General features: G+C 41.8%; 1 protein-coding gene across 13 annotated transcripts in view; it reads right to left on the bottom strand.

Moving 5' to 3' along the window:
• Positions 1-15,381, bottom strand: part of PIWIL1 (piwi like RNA-mediated gene silencing 1) — a 57,333-nt gene that overhangs the window by 1,172 nt on the left and 40,780 nt on the right. For 7 of the 13 annotated variants that reach the window (XM_088659561.1, XM_088659556.1, XM_088659562.1 and 4 more), the window contains 14 exons: positions 11,097-11,294; positions 10,645-10,824; positions 9,192-9,303; positions 7,995-8,121; positions 7,507-7,624; positions 7,260-7,374; positions 6,918-7,105; positions 6,504-6,576; positions 5,754-5,954; positions 4,832-4,935; positions 4,563-4,633; positions 3,386-3,539; positions 2,991-3,116; positions 560-707 (listed from right to left, as the gene is read on the bottom strand). In XM_088659561.1, coding sequence (XP_088515687.1) covers positions 560-707; positions 2,991-3,116; positions 3,386-3,539; positions 4,563-4,633; positions 4,832-4,935; positions 5,754-5,954; positions 6,504-6,576; positions 6,918-7,105; positions 7,260-7,374; positions 7,507-7,624; positions 7,995-8,121; positions 9,192-9,303; positions 10,645-10,824; positions 11,097-11,294 — 1,915 coding nt within the window. The remainder of the gene's footprint in view (positions 1-559; positions 708-2,990; positions 3,117-3,385; positions 3,540-4,562; positions 4,634-4,831; positions 4,936-5,753; positions 5,955-6,503; positions 6,577-6,917; positions 7,106-7,259; positions 7,375-7,506; positions 7,625-7,994; positions 8,122-9,191; positions 9,304-10,644; positions 10,825-11,096; positions 11,295-15,381) is intronic. The other 6 variants (XM_088659565.1, XM_088659564.1, XM_088659567.1 and 3 more) reach the window with 1 other exon arrangement.

The raw sequence follows: 15,381 nt of genomic DNA, 5'->3' as shown, positions 1-15,381 counted from the left end.
TCTACCAAGGAAACTGTCTTATTACAAGTGATGCAATTATAGTTTGGTGCAATTATAGTTTGGTGGGCTTCTTCAAACCAGTTTTCTGCTTCAGATACAGACAAACTGTGTATTAATGTGTTAATCAAAAGCAGCATGCATGGTAAGGGAACACTTGAGCAAATTCAGCTAGTTTGCTTGTCAACTTACCAATTTGGATACCCTCTCCCCTCTATTTTTGCCTCTCTCCCCCCCCCTTTTAAAATTTTATTGATTCTTAAGCAGGCAGAAATGCTAGTAAGCCTTACAAAAACAAAGTCTCTCCACCCCGAATGGATGGTTGTGGGCAGAGGAGCCCACAACAAGCTTTTTGTTGGAACTCACATCTGTTCCCAAATGTATTGGAGCAAAGCAAAACAGAACTAAAAGTGGAAAGTTACTCCTCCCCAAGCGTCCAAAGCAAAGATTCTGAACCTGATTTGCAGGAGCCCTGCTTATTAGAGGACCTGGGAGGAGTTAACTCATTTGAGGATATCATCATCTGCTGAGAAAGAAGCATATTTGTTGTACATATACTTACTGGCCAGTTGTAATACATATGGCAGAGCTTGTATGTTAGCCTCTGCATGTAGTCCGGCTTCAGCGCACTATTATCATAGATTACATTGTAGTGGGTTGGTGCAACACTGCCAGTTCTCACAGACTGACTCACAATAAAGAAATCGTACCTTTAATAGAAGAAAATTACAATTCAGAATGGAATTCCAGTCAAGTGCAAGTTAAGGAACACATGCTATGAGGGGGAGAAACTTTGTGCTAGCCATCAGGCAATGGCTTTTCCCACCTGCCTTGCCCCACCCTCCAGCCTTAAGAAGGGAGCTGTTTCTAGAGAAAGGAACTGTGAGGGGAGAGAGACTTGTTTGCCATCAGTGTGTGGTTGGTTTCACCCCACCCCCAGCCTGAGGAACCTTCAAAAAGAAGTAGCTGCCACAGGGATTATGTGTCTTTTAATGAGCTGAATAGAAAGAAAGATTATGGGGCATGGGGGTGAGGAGTGTGTGTGCATGAATTTAACAGTGCTTACGTTTGTTTTTTGGTTGCTATTTCGCTACTGTTGATAATATTGATTTAGAGATTATAAGTGCTGTATTGATTTGTTAATCATATAATATGACTTTGCCTTGTAATGTTCAGATTATTTTTTAGTTGTTTTGTTAATTGTTTTATAGACTGCAATTGTCTAACTGATGACTTGTTATTCTATACGATTCTGTATTTGTAATGTTCTGGTTATTTACTGTTTAAACTTTGCAATTCATCTGAATGAAAAGTAGCACAATGAATCAAATCAAGTCACCTTGAACTGGATTGAATTCATATACGGTATGGCAAGTAACTTGGGAGCACCAAATGACCTCTCTCCCCCCCACCCCACCAACAAAAAAAGAATAATGCACAAACTTTGCTAGGTTTTGCTTAATCTATACCAAACAAAGTGTGGGATGTTCTGCAGCTACAGAACCAATGGCTCAAGTTGAGCATAGCAAGTATCTAGAATTGTTGGGTGCTTTCCCAAGTACACCCTTTGATTTAGTCCATTCAAAATAAATACAAAGTAAATACTCAAAGTAAATACAAGTCAGGAGGAGTAATCCATTGTATTCATTCATACAAGGATACCTTCTTACACTGATGTAACAGTTGTTTACCACGGTATAAACTATTTCACTGTGGATGTACAGAGGATCCCAGATAACTTCCAAAATCTCATCACTCAATACTTAGTTTTCTCATGGGATGAGAAAGAGGCAGCATCTCTCACTCCTGCTTGCTCTCTAGCTTCCTGGAAGGGGGCAGGAGCCCTTGTGCCAACCAAGGTACATTTAGAAGGCAGTGGTGCAGGGAGCAGGTCCTAAGGAGCACTAGGTTGAGGCATGAAAGGAGGAAGGGAAAGTTCAGGTGCAGTGTGCTGAATTAAAGCAATCTTAATTTGTTACAGCAAGACAGGGAGGAGACCAGAAGGAAAAATATACTGTATATGGAGAGCAGATTGTTGTGGCAAGAAGACCTGATATAATGGCAACTGTGCCAAAGGCATCACTTGTGGGTTCAGAAACAGGGTGGGCTCCTGATGGCAAGCCTGAAACAGTTGGGCCCCAGAAGCAAGTTGCTGAGATTTTGGGGGAGATAGGAGGCAATTCTCACACCCACTGTGCTACAGTCCACAGAAGAAAGCAGCTCTTCGGTCTCCCTATCTCTGCAGTGGCTGAATTGAGGAGGGAACTTGACATGCACGGAGCAATGGCGGGATAATGTGCAGCCTTGCCTTTGCTCCTCCACAGCCATGGAAGTGTTCAGCCCTGGTATAACGGGCGAAGAGGCAGTGAATGAAGCAGGCATACCATCAGAGACAGAAAAGCCTCCAGACTGGAGGAAGGACCTTGGCCCAGCTCCCTGAGTTCTCAAAATGGCACTGAATGTCTCACAATTATGGCTGCCTGGGTGCTGGCTATGACTACTGCTAAGAGCTGCCCCTTGCTTAAAATGCAGCTTATGCTTCCCTTGTCTCCTCTATGTTAAAAGAGCTTCTGACTCCAGGCCCAGAAAAAGAGCACAGAAAGGAAAAGAAAGGAAAGAAAGCAGAGTTTAAAAATTTAAAGGGATTTTGTTTTTTTAGGGGAGAAGGAATGCAACAGAAAAAGTACAAGGTAAAGAAGAGCAATAGAGAGGGAAAGGATGATGATCTGAGCTGAGAAAGGAAACAGAATGATCCTCAACAAGAAGGGAAAAGTCTTCTTGTTGAAGTTCTGGGTGTTTCTTGCCTCTGAACTGCAAGGCAGAGAACATGGCCTACTTGGAGACGTCTGGCATCTACAGAAGAATTGGCTATTTCCCAGTCAAGAACCATAGCAAGAATACTGGTTATTAACAAGAATACAGGTTATTGGCAAAAGCAATCCAGACAACAGCTCAATTATTTTCCATATGCACAAAGTTTACTTGCAACTTACCATTCTGGTCTGGTAACTTCCAAATCAATAACTGTGCCAGGAGGTGGATTCTGAAGTCTTCCACCAATCTGAGCAAAGAATCTTGTATTCACACGCTTCTTCACCACTATCACTGTTAGTTTGGGACTTGAGAAGATCACATAAGAAGTTTATATAGTTACTACTTTGAAATAAAACAGTACGTTAAGAAACCTACTCTAATATGGTGTCAATTAAGTACAACAGAAACACTTTTACCAGGTGGTATGCTACACCAATGGGAAGTGGTTCAATAAAGCCATCTCATTTACCCATTTGATATTCAGGTATGCCAGATGGCACCATCAAGCTTACCTTTTATGGAGCCACTGCATGTGATTAACCATGACATGATCGTGTCAGATCACTTAACTTACTTGTAGTCCTGCCCAACAGCTTTCAAGCACTCCAGAAATTGAGGAACTTCATAGTTAACCAAGGTTTTCAGTTGACCATCTCCAACACCATCTCGATACACAATAATGCGAGAAGGCATGTGGTTGTTGTAGGTATACCAAGTCCTTAAAGCAGCTTTAGGAGAAAACATCAGTGCATCAATTTACTAATGTTATTCCCTTTGGCTGTCAACACAGACCCATTAAATTAAAGAATTCTGTTTATAGCCCCTTCCTCCAAATGTCAAGCTTAGTAAAACTGGTTTCTTTCATACACTTGTTTTGAATGGAAGCACTTTATCTTTTTCACAGGAATAAATTAGCTGTCCACTCTGCCAAGACAACTTCCCATTAAATTGAATTTTATAAGCAAGCTTGTAATGAATCAGTCTGTTATATAGCAATTTGCCTGGTTAAAAGAGTACTTTTAATTTATAAAATATTAGTAGAAATGTAAGGATCAAGAAGATCAATTAAAAGAGGTGTGGGAAAGAAGATCAATTATAAAAAGGAGTGCTTTTTAAGTTTCATCTTAACCAATATACATAGCACTCGAATTTGTGTCAATTTAAAAAATATTTGGGCATGACCCAATCGAAGATAAAACGCCAAGTCCCACTGATATCAGTGAAGGCAAAACATATGCCCCTCTCTCCCAGTGAAGGTAATGGAATTCAAAAGTATCCATTTAATAACAGAAGGATAAACTTTATTTACACCAGGCATAGGCAAACTCTGGCCCTCCAGATGTTTGGGACTACAATTCCCATCATCACTGACCACTGGTCCTGTTAGCTAGAGATGATGGGAATTGTAGTCCCAAACATCTGGAGGGCCAGAGTTTGCCTATGCCTGATTAACACCATCCCCACCCCACTACCCGGTTGTATTTGCATTAGGAAAACTGCATGAAAGGATAAACAACTTCCAGCTGCCACTGAGTGCAGAGTGGAGTGCTCTGACCTGCTTTCAAGAGCAGTGGGCTATTGGCTGTGCCACCAAAGGCACCATCAGCAGATTGGGGCATGGGGCTAGACAGGTCTTTACGAAGAGCTTGGAAAACCTGGTCAGACCCACGGTTACCGATTCATCAGTCCCTTAAAAAAGAGAGAGAAATAGGGAATATGACACACAACAGTTCTTCAGTATTTAAGTTTACCTTGCAAGCATACTTTAAGTCCATCTACAAGTTCTTGTCCACGATCTTGAAGGACACAGCGTGAATACCAACTGTTGTGAGAAAAGAAAATGCTTCAGCCAAAATAAATTTCCCTCGTCATTACTGTGACAGCAGCCAAGAAAGTGTGTGCAGCACAAGCCAGGCAGCTGAGAAAGTTTAGGTAATGCTTTGGATTTCTCCGATAAATTGCCTTTTCATAAAAACTAAAAAACAAAGTGCTGCAATTAAACAACAACTTCAGAGTTTACCGTGTCATTCCCTGATTCAGGCTTGCAACAAATCCTGCAATTGACCGCCGGCCAGCTGTGGTATCATGGTAACAGTCAATTCCCACAATCATGAGTTGTTTCAGCTTGAAAAATATTAGAGAAACAGAGTAAGCTACAAACTCAAAAATCAAAGTTTCCAATATATTAACAAAAATATATTTTGCATTAAATAGTTATGGGTCTACCATTATTAATCCAAGAGTCATACTCAGATCTCAAGGGGTCTACCACAGTACTAGCTAGCTGGATATCCTCTTAAATTCCTATTGCTCTGACCCAATCTCAATCTACTGATAGTCACTGTAAACACACCAGCAAATTCTACTGTCTTAGTCCATTAAGGCGAGTATCATATTTGAAGCTTTCTACATAAAACCAAAGCTGCTTATTCAATTCAGTCTACAAGAAAGTATTTATGAGCAACTGAAGGGTTTTTAGTATGGATGTGCAGCAGCTTTGAACGAATACTGAGCCAATTTGAGCTGTGTTCTAGGGTATGCATGCTTCAAAGGCAAAACAAGTACATTTGGGCAGGGGGAGGGGGGAGAAGACACTTCTACAGTTCTTCCTTTTTCTCTCTTTCACATGGTGCTAGCACTTAGGAGTACAAGCTTTTAAACTGCAATCCTAAATCAATTCCAGCCTTTGTAACTGTGGGCCGTTTTGGACAACTCCCCAGTTCCCTTTTCTCCTCTGATAGTAGAGAAACAAAGCAAGAAGCTAAGTTAAACAGATCACAAAGTCAACAGGAAGAGTCAAGTGGGATCATGAAGAAATTCGGTTAAAGAATGAAACTTCATAAACCAATCTAAGCACATTTCAGTATTTATGTGCAGGTATTTGACAATGCTAACAAATGGAATGAAGTAAACATAATTTATACTTGAAAAGAACTACTTACTGGTATCTCAACACTCCAGAGCTCCCCACCCATTTTACAGTTCATCTGTAAAGCAATTTTTGTGGCTATGGCCATTACTGTCTGGGGTTTACTCAATGTCCGAGCGAGCACACATTGGCTTGGAGTGGGACAATCGGTACACAAGTATTTCTTGATTGCATCGTACTTGTCTTTACGATTACTGGAGAGGAGGCAAACCACCTTTTAAAAAAATGGAAGAAAAACTTCAATAGATCACAATTATTATTGAAAACTTTTCTATCTTTTGGCTTGCTCAAGCTATGGTGTTCTACATAACGAGGGCCAGTTGGCCAACATGCATGCCCCCCAGCAGCATACTGATGTGTAGGACCACAATGGTGGCCTTCCACAACCGGATGGAATTATCAGTAATGCTCAGCATGCACAACCCAAAATATGGAATGGCAGGTTTCTGCAACACACACTGTAACCTGCCTATTGATGATGGGTCTGGAAACCTTTATCATCCGGGGCTCCCGCATTGTACCAGATAACAAGAAATCTGTACATCTCAAGTCCTTGGTGCAGCACACAGACCCAAAAACCTCTCTGGATGACAAGTCTGGTGGACTGGTTTTGGGAATTATCCAATGCCAATGCACCTTGTGTTCAAATAAACCAACAAAAGGAAATTCAATTCAAGCTTTTCCCAGCATGATTCAGAGAATCTACCGCCACCACACCATGTTTCAGCATTATACGGTATCTTCTAAATCACTTAATACATACCATCTTTGTATCTGAATCAACTTTTTGCTTCAAAGTTCTCAAATATGCTTCTGTTCTATCCTCTACTTCAATCCTACAAAAAAGGCCACATTTTACTGTTACTTTATTCAGCAGCACCTATTCCAATTTAAGAAACTCAATAGCAACGAATCCCTATTATTTTAATAGTGCATACAGTGCCTAAGAATTCCAGAGACTCCACTGAAACTCTCAATTTTCAAAAGATAAAACAAAGATTAGGTGTTCTAGATGGTATTACAAATTCTCCCGAACATTCCCATGGCTTCAAAGAAGCTTATTGGAAATTCTGACAAATTACTGTGTGTACAAATTTTCTTGATTTAACCATCCTGGTACAATTTCTGAAATAGAGCCCTATAGTTTATAGATATTAAGTGTCTATATGGTACTTACATCATTGCCTTGTTCATTTGTATACCCATTGCTGGTGTGACTTTGAAGAGATTCTGTACTAATGCATTAGCTGCATCATAATTCCTCCGTGTATAGATTAACAGCCAGTTATCCAAAGGCTTTACACTGATTAGAGATACTCCTCTGGTTTCTTTAGACCAGTCTGCAAGTTGCGGATTGTAGTCAAACTGAATTAGAGAAGATTCCAAAGTAACCATCCAGCATGAACGTAAATCCAAGCCTTAAAACATTTTTTTCTTGAGCAGCACATCTTGCTTGATGAGAATAATCTGTCCTGGCTATATTTTAAAATGCATTAAAGGAAGTAAAAGGTTAACTTACCACTTTCCCTCCTTGATGGATCTTTTCTGACTGAACAACTCGTCCCGAAAAGGAAAGCAAGTTGGATTCAAAACTTAAGCCCCAATCATGAAGTTCTTTCTGGACATTATCATCTCTATTTAAAATAAAAGAACACGGCAGTTACATTATTTGTGCTAATCTTTTTTTTTCTGGGAAATAGCAGGCTTATGTTTCTTAGTAATCAACGCCGTGCAACTGTTATCTGAATATGACTTAAGTAACGTACTTGTTAATGTAATCAATGAGCCGTCCAACTTCACGCATTCTCTGGTCCGGGGCAAGTCTTGTATGAACAGACAAGTCTTTCATCACGGTAAAATCACTTCGCATTTTATCAGTTAAGCCTACAAATATGAAAAAGCTTATTTAAGGCAAAATGTCACACAGAAGCCACTCTTTCTTCTTAACTGAATATACAGCTAGGGAATGGCTAACTAAATCCAGTTCTTCCCCCTACGTGCATGCACTCTCTCTCACACACACACACGTACACACACACACACCCCTCATTTATTATCCAACTGCTACAAATGTAACTGTGTAAGATTCCTGTGAAAGAGTGTTAATGCGAAGGACCCCTATCAGCACTACACCCATAGTTTAGCTACCAGAGCTATGCTGAGTGGTGTCAACAGTACAGTAAAAATCTGTTGACCCAAAATATTAACAAATATATTGAACATGACAGAAAGCTTACTTTTAATTTTATTATACCTGTAAGGTAGCAAAGTTCGGGAACAAGTATAGCTGGACCTGCCATGACACCTCCTGGGCCTGCCCTCCTCTTCGGCTGACTCACCAAAAGTGGTTGATTCAGGTCTTTGATTTCTTGGCTATATTGCTATATTAAAAGCACAACATCTAGAATTTAGTTTTGCAAAACCTTTTGACAATGAAGTCAGAAGGAGCTGTGTCACGAGAGATGCAGGTTCCACAATATCATAAATATGGCCAACGGAAGATGCTAGCAGCTGCAACAGAACATAATGCTAGGACCCACTGAGTGGTATGCCACATCAATGGAAAAGAAAATTAATTTCGCATCTTTTAAATAATAAAACAGGCCTATTTTTAAAAAAATCTTCCCTCCCCAAACTACCCTTGCATGGTAACCTTTTGCAGGGTGCCCTACATGGCAAAAAATGTGTGGAACTAGATCACCTGGCAAAGGTCCAACACAATGGACTGTGCTTGGTGGTTTTAATACATTGTGATCTGCCCTGAAACTTTGGAATAGAGCAGAATATAAAGTCCAAGTAAACAACCACCACCACCCACCAAATAGCTGTACAATCTAGTGTTGTGAGTTTGGGGGGAACCCCCTAAATGCTAGAAATTAGTAAATGGCATAATTTTGATTATTCGAGTATTGAAGAGATGATTGCAGATCAGGGGGAAAACTCAGACTAAGCTTTTTTTCCAAGTCAGGGCCTCACCTGGGATAGAGGTGTTAACATGATAAAATGTGTTGATAGCCCATCTAATAGGAAACCTGTGTCTGAGCAGACAAGATTGCCAGGGTAACTGGGCGTAAGGTGACAAGAAAAGATAGTTTTGAGCAAGGTGTGTGGGGTAGACTGGAGAACAAACATTGAGATCCATCTTTACCATGCTGTACGTTCTGTACAAAAGGCAGAAAATGAACTTGGGGTCTCTACAAAGGCAAGGCAATCTACTGAATATAGAAGTCCACACTCCCTTTTTCCTCTCAATTATTTCTGGATTCTCACATAAACAGTAGCAAAAGACATGTCTTTGGGGTCGCAAGTATTTGCCTACAGTTCAAGATACACATCTTTAAATAGCTAAGTCCACTGTATTATTTAATAAGTAAAAAGAATCTTTTTGCCAATCTTAACTTTAGAAAAGCTAATGTGAAGGTCCAACACAGTGGAAGCCAATGTATCATACCATTTTGTAGTAGTCCATAAAGGTGATTTCAGTTCCATCTCCCTTCTTAAAGGAAGCTTGGGGATTGGAATCCCAATCAATGTCATCAACTCGGTATGTTTTGTTGTTGTATCTGGCAAAGTATTGGAAAGTTCAGTTAATCTTGCTTCCTTTGTGATTTCAGCATAAAACATTGTACAGAAAACTTAATACTAAATGACTCAGTATCAGATGGGAAACTGCCTTAGTATAACAGGGAAAGAGACGTGGTGATACTTTCAGCCCCCCCCCCAACTCAATTTGAAATAAAACCTCTCAGTTGATTGTTTTATCCAAGTGCTGGAGAAAAGAAAAAGGATCTTCTCAGAACATTTAAAACTCTTATCAGAAATACTTGAGGAACTCTGAAGAAAAACTCCTACAACAAGCAGACAAACTTGATTTGGAGAAAAGCCCTGGAGCAAGTAGGAGGCAACCCACCTTGGAAGCCCTCTTTTACGAATGGAGCATTTATACTAATTCAGTGGGATAGGGGAGATTTATGGCAGAAAGAGCAGTTCAGATCAACATTCCATCCCAGGTATAAGCAAAGTGCCCCAAAAGGGGTAAAATATTATCCCTCACAATCACTAAATTAAGTTGCTTTATTTGAAGTCAGATTTTTTCATGTTATTGTTGTTTAGTCGATTAGTCATGTCCGACTCTTCGTGACCCCATGTACCAGAGCACACCAGGCACTCCTGTCTTCCACTGCCTCCTGCAGTTTGGTCAGACTTATGTTCGTAGCTTCGAGAACATTGTCCAACCATCTCGTCCTCTGTCGTTCCCTTCTCCTTGTGCCCTCAATCTATCCCAACATCAGGGTCTTTTCCAGGAAGTCTTCTCTTCTCATGAGGTGGCTAAAGTATTGGCGCCTCAGCTTCAGGATCTGTCCTTCCAGTGAGCACTCAGGGCTGATTTCCTTCAGAATGGAGAGGTTTGATCTTCTTGCAGTCCATGGGACTCTCAAGAGTCTCCTCCAGCACCATAATTCAAAAGCATCGATTCTTTGGCGATCAGCCTTCTTTATGGTCCAGCTCTCACTTCCATACATCACTACTGGGAAAACCAAAGCTTTAACTATACGGACCTTTGTTGGCAAAGTGATGTCTCTGCATTTTAAGATGCTGTCTAGGTTTGTCATTGCTTTTCTCCCAAGAAGCAGGTGTCTTTTAATTTCGTGACTGCTGTCACCATCTGCAGTGATCATGGAACCCAAGATTTTTTCATACAGAGAGCAATACTGTAGTAACTTTGTGCCTTTTGCTTACAGTGGAATATACTTACATCAGCCCTGCGTCAACATTACCAGAACTCTGCTAAAAAGCCTTCAGGGGCAGAAGACTAAGTCAGGGAAGCAACCAATGCTACACATTGCAATGTATGCACATCCTAAACACTGTTTTGTTCTTGTAAGAGAAAGTTACAGTGGTACCTCGACTTACGAAGACGATCCATTCCGCAGCAGTCTTCGTAAGTCGAGGTTTTTGGATGTTGAAGCGCGCAGTCGCCGCAGAACACACCGGCAGGGCACGCGCGGCAAAAAGACTTCCGGGGTTGTCGACTTCGGAAGTCGAAACCTTCAGAAGTCAGGCGTTCGGATGTTGAGGTATGACTGTATTTAGATTTTGGATTAGTAATACCCTTTTAAGTGCTTTCAACGATGCGCTCTTTAGCAAACTGTTCATTGCTTTCAAATATACTGTACTAAAATAAGTAAGAACAGTGAAAACCCAAGCAAAGCAATCCTATCCATTTATTAACAGCAACCAACTGTTTCTATATATAATCTAGACAACAGACACTGCAAGCATGGCTACAATTCCCTTCTGTGAGATCAGGTGTAAGTAAACCCCTTCCCCACAAGAACGATCAAACAAATCTTACCTTGTTAGAACAATCAAGCCAACCAGTTCTTTAGCACATATTTCCCTGAACCGCTGTTCTCCCACCTGCTCATACATGGAATACATAAAATCCAGAACAGTTTCACTCCTGAGAACTTTGTGGCTCACATCTGTGCACAACATGATACTTGTTTCATATTGCAGAATGGAAGTTGTAAAACCCGGCCAAATCATCAACCTGCCATACAGACAGAGGACAGAATGTCACATCACAAATTGCCATTCAGTGGCCTCGTTTGCAAGAGATGCTCAGCCATTAGTTTGATTAAACCAGGCATCCCCAAACTTGGCCCTCCAGCTTTTTTGGGACTACAACTCCCACCATCCCTTGCTAACAGGACCAGTGGTCAGGGATGATGAGAACTGTAGTCCCCAAACAGCTGGAGGGCCGAGTTTGGGGATGCCTGGATTAAACCATGGGTAGGCAAACTAAGGCCCAGGGGCCGGATCCGGCTCAATCGCCTTCTAAATCCAGCTCACGGACGGCCCAGAAATCAGTGTGTTTTTACTTGAGTAGAATGTGTACTTTTATTTAATATGCATCTCTGAGTTATTTGTGGGGCATAGGAATTCATTCGTTTATTTTTTTTCAAAATTGAGTCTGGCGCCCCACAAGGTCTGAGGGACAGTGGACCAGGCCTGCTGCTGAAAGGTTTGCTGACCCCTGGAATAAACCCTGCCCAGTAAGTCAAGTATGGTTTGTTTACAGTTAACAGAACACAATCTGTTTGTGTAATCTGGTTTAACTATGGCATGGATTACATAGGAACCAGGCCAACACTTTGAGAATACAACTGGACATTTTTATGAGAAGCTATTCATTTATAGTTACAATCATGCTTTGTAGAATCTGTGACTCAACAAAAAGAAACACCATTTCAAACACAATTCCAAAGGTCATGAAGTCAAAGATGCTTTCCTTATTTCTGAAATTCTAAATCTTTGAAATTTAGAAAATATCTGAAGGCAGGCCTGTTTAGGGAAGTTTTTAATGTGTGACATTTTAATGTATTTTAATATTTGTTGGAAGCCGCCCAGATGGCTGGGGAAACCCAGCCGGATGGGCGGGGTACAAATAAATTATCACCATCATCATCATCATTATATCTGAAAATGTATAATCCTCCTTCAAAATAAATTACAAGGCAGGTTGCAACATACAAAACACAATAAAACCTGCCTATGACAGAATTAAAAACATAAATAAAACACCAGTAGATGCTGGTTAGTTTAAATAAAAATTCAAAGTGCCGTGCAGTTTTCAAAAGGTACATGAAAGAAGGCAGAGACAACTCCTACTCAACTTCTACTGGCAGAGAGTTCCACAGGGCAGAATCTCCCCCACCGAAGGTACACTAAAAGCCAATCAAACCTCAGGGGCATAAGGAGCCACTCAAGTGCCGGAGATGACATATTAAGGGATCAGGTGTTCCTTAAGGAACTTTGGGCCTAAGCTGTTTAGGGCTTCATGAACTAACACAAGCCCTTGAACCAGCCTAAAAGCAAATTGACAACCAGTGTAGCTCTCTCAGCCGTGGACTGAGATGTTGCCAGTAATCTGCTCCTGTAACCAGTTTGCTTGCTGCTTTCTTATGCTCTAGCTGCAGATCAAATACAAGAGCAGCCCCACATAAAGCAAATTACAATAATATAGCCTTGAAGTTACCCTGCATGGACCACCATGGTCAGGCTGTTGAGATCCAGGAATGGCTGCAGCTGGAATACCAGATGCAGCTGGTAAAAAAGCACTCTAGACCACAAATTCTAGTGGAAGAGATGGAAATGTAGTAAGAAGTACCCTCAGACTGACTGCATACCTGCTCCTTTAAAGGGAGCACACCATCCAGAAGAGGCAATTGACCCAACTCCTGGACACAGTAACCAGCTACCCAGAAAGAAGAAGTTTGGATTTGATATCCCGCTTTATCACTACCCGAAGAGTCTCAAAGCGGCTAACCATCTCCTTACCCTTCCTTCCCCACAACAAACACTATGTGAGGTGAGTGGGGCTGAGAGACTTCAAAGTAGTGTGACTAGCCCAAGGTCACCCAGCAGCTGCATGTGGAGGAGCGGAGACGCGAACCCGGTTCCCCAGATTACCACTCTTAACCACTACACCACACCTTTCCAGGACCCAAGCTGTTTAATTGACCCTCAACCAGTCCACCATGGCCTAGATCCAGGCATCAGTCTAGGGCAGGCATCCCCAAGCTTCGGCCCTCCAGATGTTTTGGACTACAATTCCCATCTTCCCCGACCACTGGTCTTGTTAGCTAGGGATCATGGGAGTTGTAGGCCAAAACATCTGGAGGGCCAAAGTTTGGGGGTGCCTGGTCTAGGGCTTGCAAACCTTCTCCTGACACAGATGTAATGAGAAATAGTCTGGTATCTACAGCATACTAATGATAACTTGCTCCAAAACTCCTAATGACCCCTGACAGCCTCATAAGGGACGCGGGTGGCACTGTGGTCTAAACCACAGAGCCTAGTGCTTGCCGATCAGGAGGTCGGTGGTTCAAATCCCCACAACGGAGTGAGGTACCATTGTACGGTCCCAGCTCCTGCCCACCTAGCAGTTCGAAAGCACATCAAAGTGCAAGTAGATAAATAGGTACTGCTCCAGCAGGAAGCTAAACAGCATTTCCGTGCACTGCTCTGGTTCGCCAGAAGCGGCTTAGTCATGCTGGCCACATGACCTGCAAGCTGTCTGCGGACAAATGGCGGCTCCCTCGGCCTATAGAGCAAGATGAGCGCTGCAACCCCAGAGTCGTCCGCGACTGGACCTAACGGTCAGGGGTACCTTTACTTTTAACAGCCTCCTATTGATGTTGAATAGGGACAAAATAGTGCTCTGCTGCATCCTACTGCATAAACACCAGGGCCCCTTGAAGAGGACTCTCCCAGTGCAACACTTCATTCTCAACCCTGCAATTAGGAACAGAGCCACCATAGCAGTGCCACTGGTGCCCATCCCACATATTTTATTTATTTATTGAATTTATATACTGCCCCATACAGAGGTCTCAGGGCAGTTCACAGAATAAAATCAAAATACACAATCAAAACGACAACTCAATAACCCTCCCAACCCCCATTTTGAACATAGTCTGTTCAAAAATGATACCATGGGCAGCGGTACAAAAGGCCATTGCCCTTTTCTCTTAAATGTCATCCATTAGGGTAACCAAGGTGGATTCAGTCCCAAACTCATGTCTGAACACAAACTGGCAATGGTCCAGATACAGTTAATCCCATCCAGGAAGGTCTGCATTCTTCCACCCGAAAAAAGAGAAATGCCCCAATAATCACCATATCCTAAAGGTACACGTGCCTGCTTCCAACAGAGACATGTCCAAACATTTCCGCAATTAATTTTCTAAATAGGCTGAAATAGAAAATCCTGCAACCCACATACACACATCTTTGCAGTCAGCACTGTCTTCTAACTGCTAATAGGAAAAAGACTGAAAGAATACATTCATTTGGAAATGAATTTCTAAAAAGTAAACATGCAGTCCACCATGTGCAATGGTGACCATTTACCTTTGTTGCAAGTAGACAATAAAAGACAAGTGCACACCTATCTCTAGCCATAGATCCTTGCAAAAGTAACTTCCACCCTTACCAATTATCTCATGCACAACAGTGAAGAGTTCTATCTCAGTGGCTCTTGAGTCACACAGTACATGTGCAGATGTTGGACATTAAAGTTCAGAGCTGGAACTGTGTGGAAGCCTCACTGCTTTGAAGCAGGCAGACAGGGAGAAGCTCCTCTCACTGTAGACCAAGAAGCACAGGAAATGGGAGGAGTAATAACCTACTCCACTTTCAGCAATGGGAGTTATTCAGAAGAGGCTGGTGAAAACGTTGTATTATCTACAGCAGTGTCCCCCAGCCTATGGGATGCAACCTGCAAGTGGGTCACAGAGTCTGTGCAAGTGGGTCACTGGCTTCTTCAGTTAATCCAAAATAATCATTTCCTTTAACTGGTATGATGAATATCTTGGAACTTCATTTCATTTGCATATTATAATGCTGCATTTATACTGGTAATCTAATATCAGAAAGACTTAAATCTTAAATTTTAACACTTGGGAAATGCTCTCTGACAGCACATCCAATGATGGTTCACAAGATGCTCAGAACTGTTGAGCAGGAGTGCCAACTAGCCCCACCGCCTAAGGCCATGGGTGCCATGCAGCATGAATGGCCCTGGCACCGAAATTTGTGGGTGTCTTGCCCCTTCATGGGGAATTTTGTGAGTA

Source organism: Zootoca vivipara, chromosome 16 (assembly GCF_965207765.1).
Source record: "Zootoca vivipara chromosome 16, rZooViv2.hap1.1, whole genome shotgun sequence".
Taxonomy (NCBI): Eukaryota; Metazoa; Chordata; class Lepidosauria; order Squamata; family Lacertidae; genus Zootoca; species Zootoca vivipara.
The sequence above is the reverse complement of the archived record's forward strand: the minus strand, read 5'-3'. Positions and strand labels throughout refer to the sequence as shown.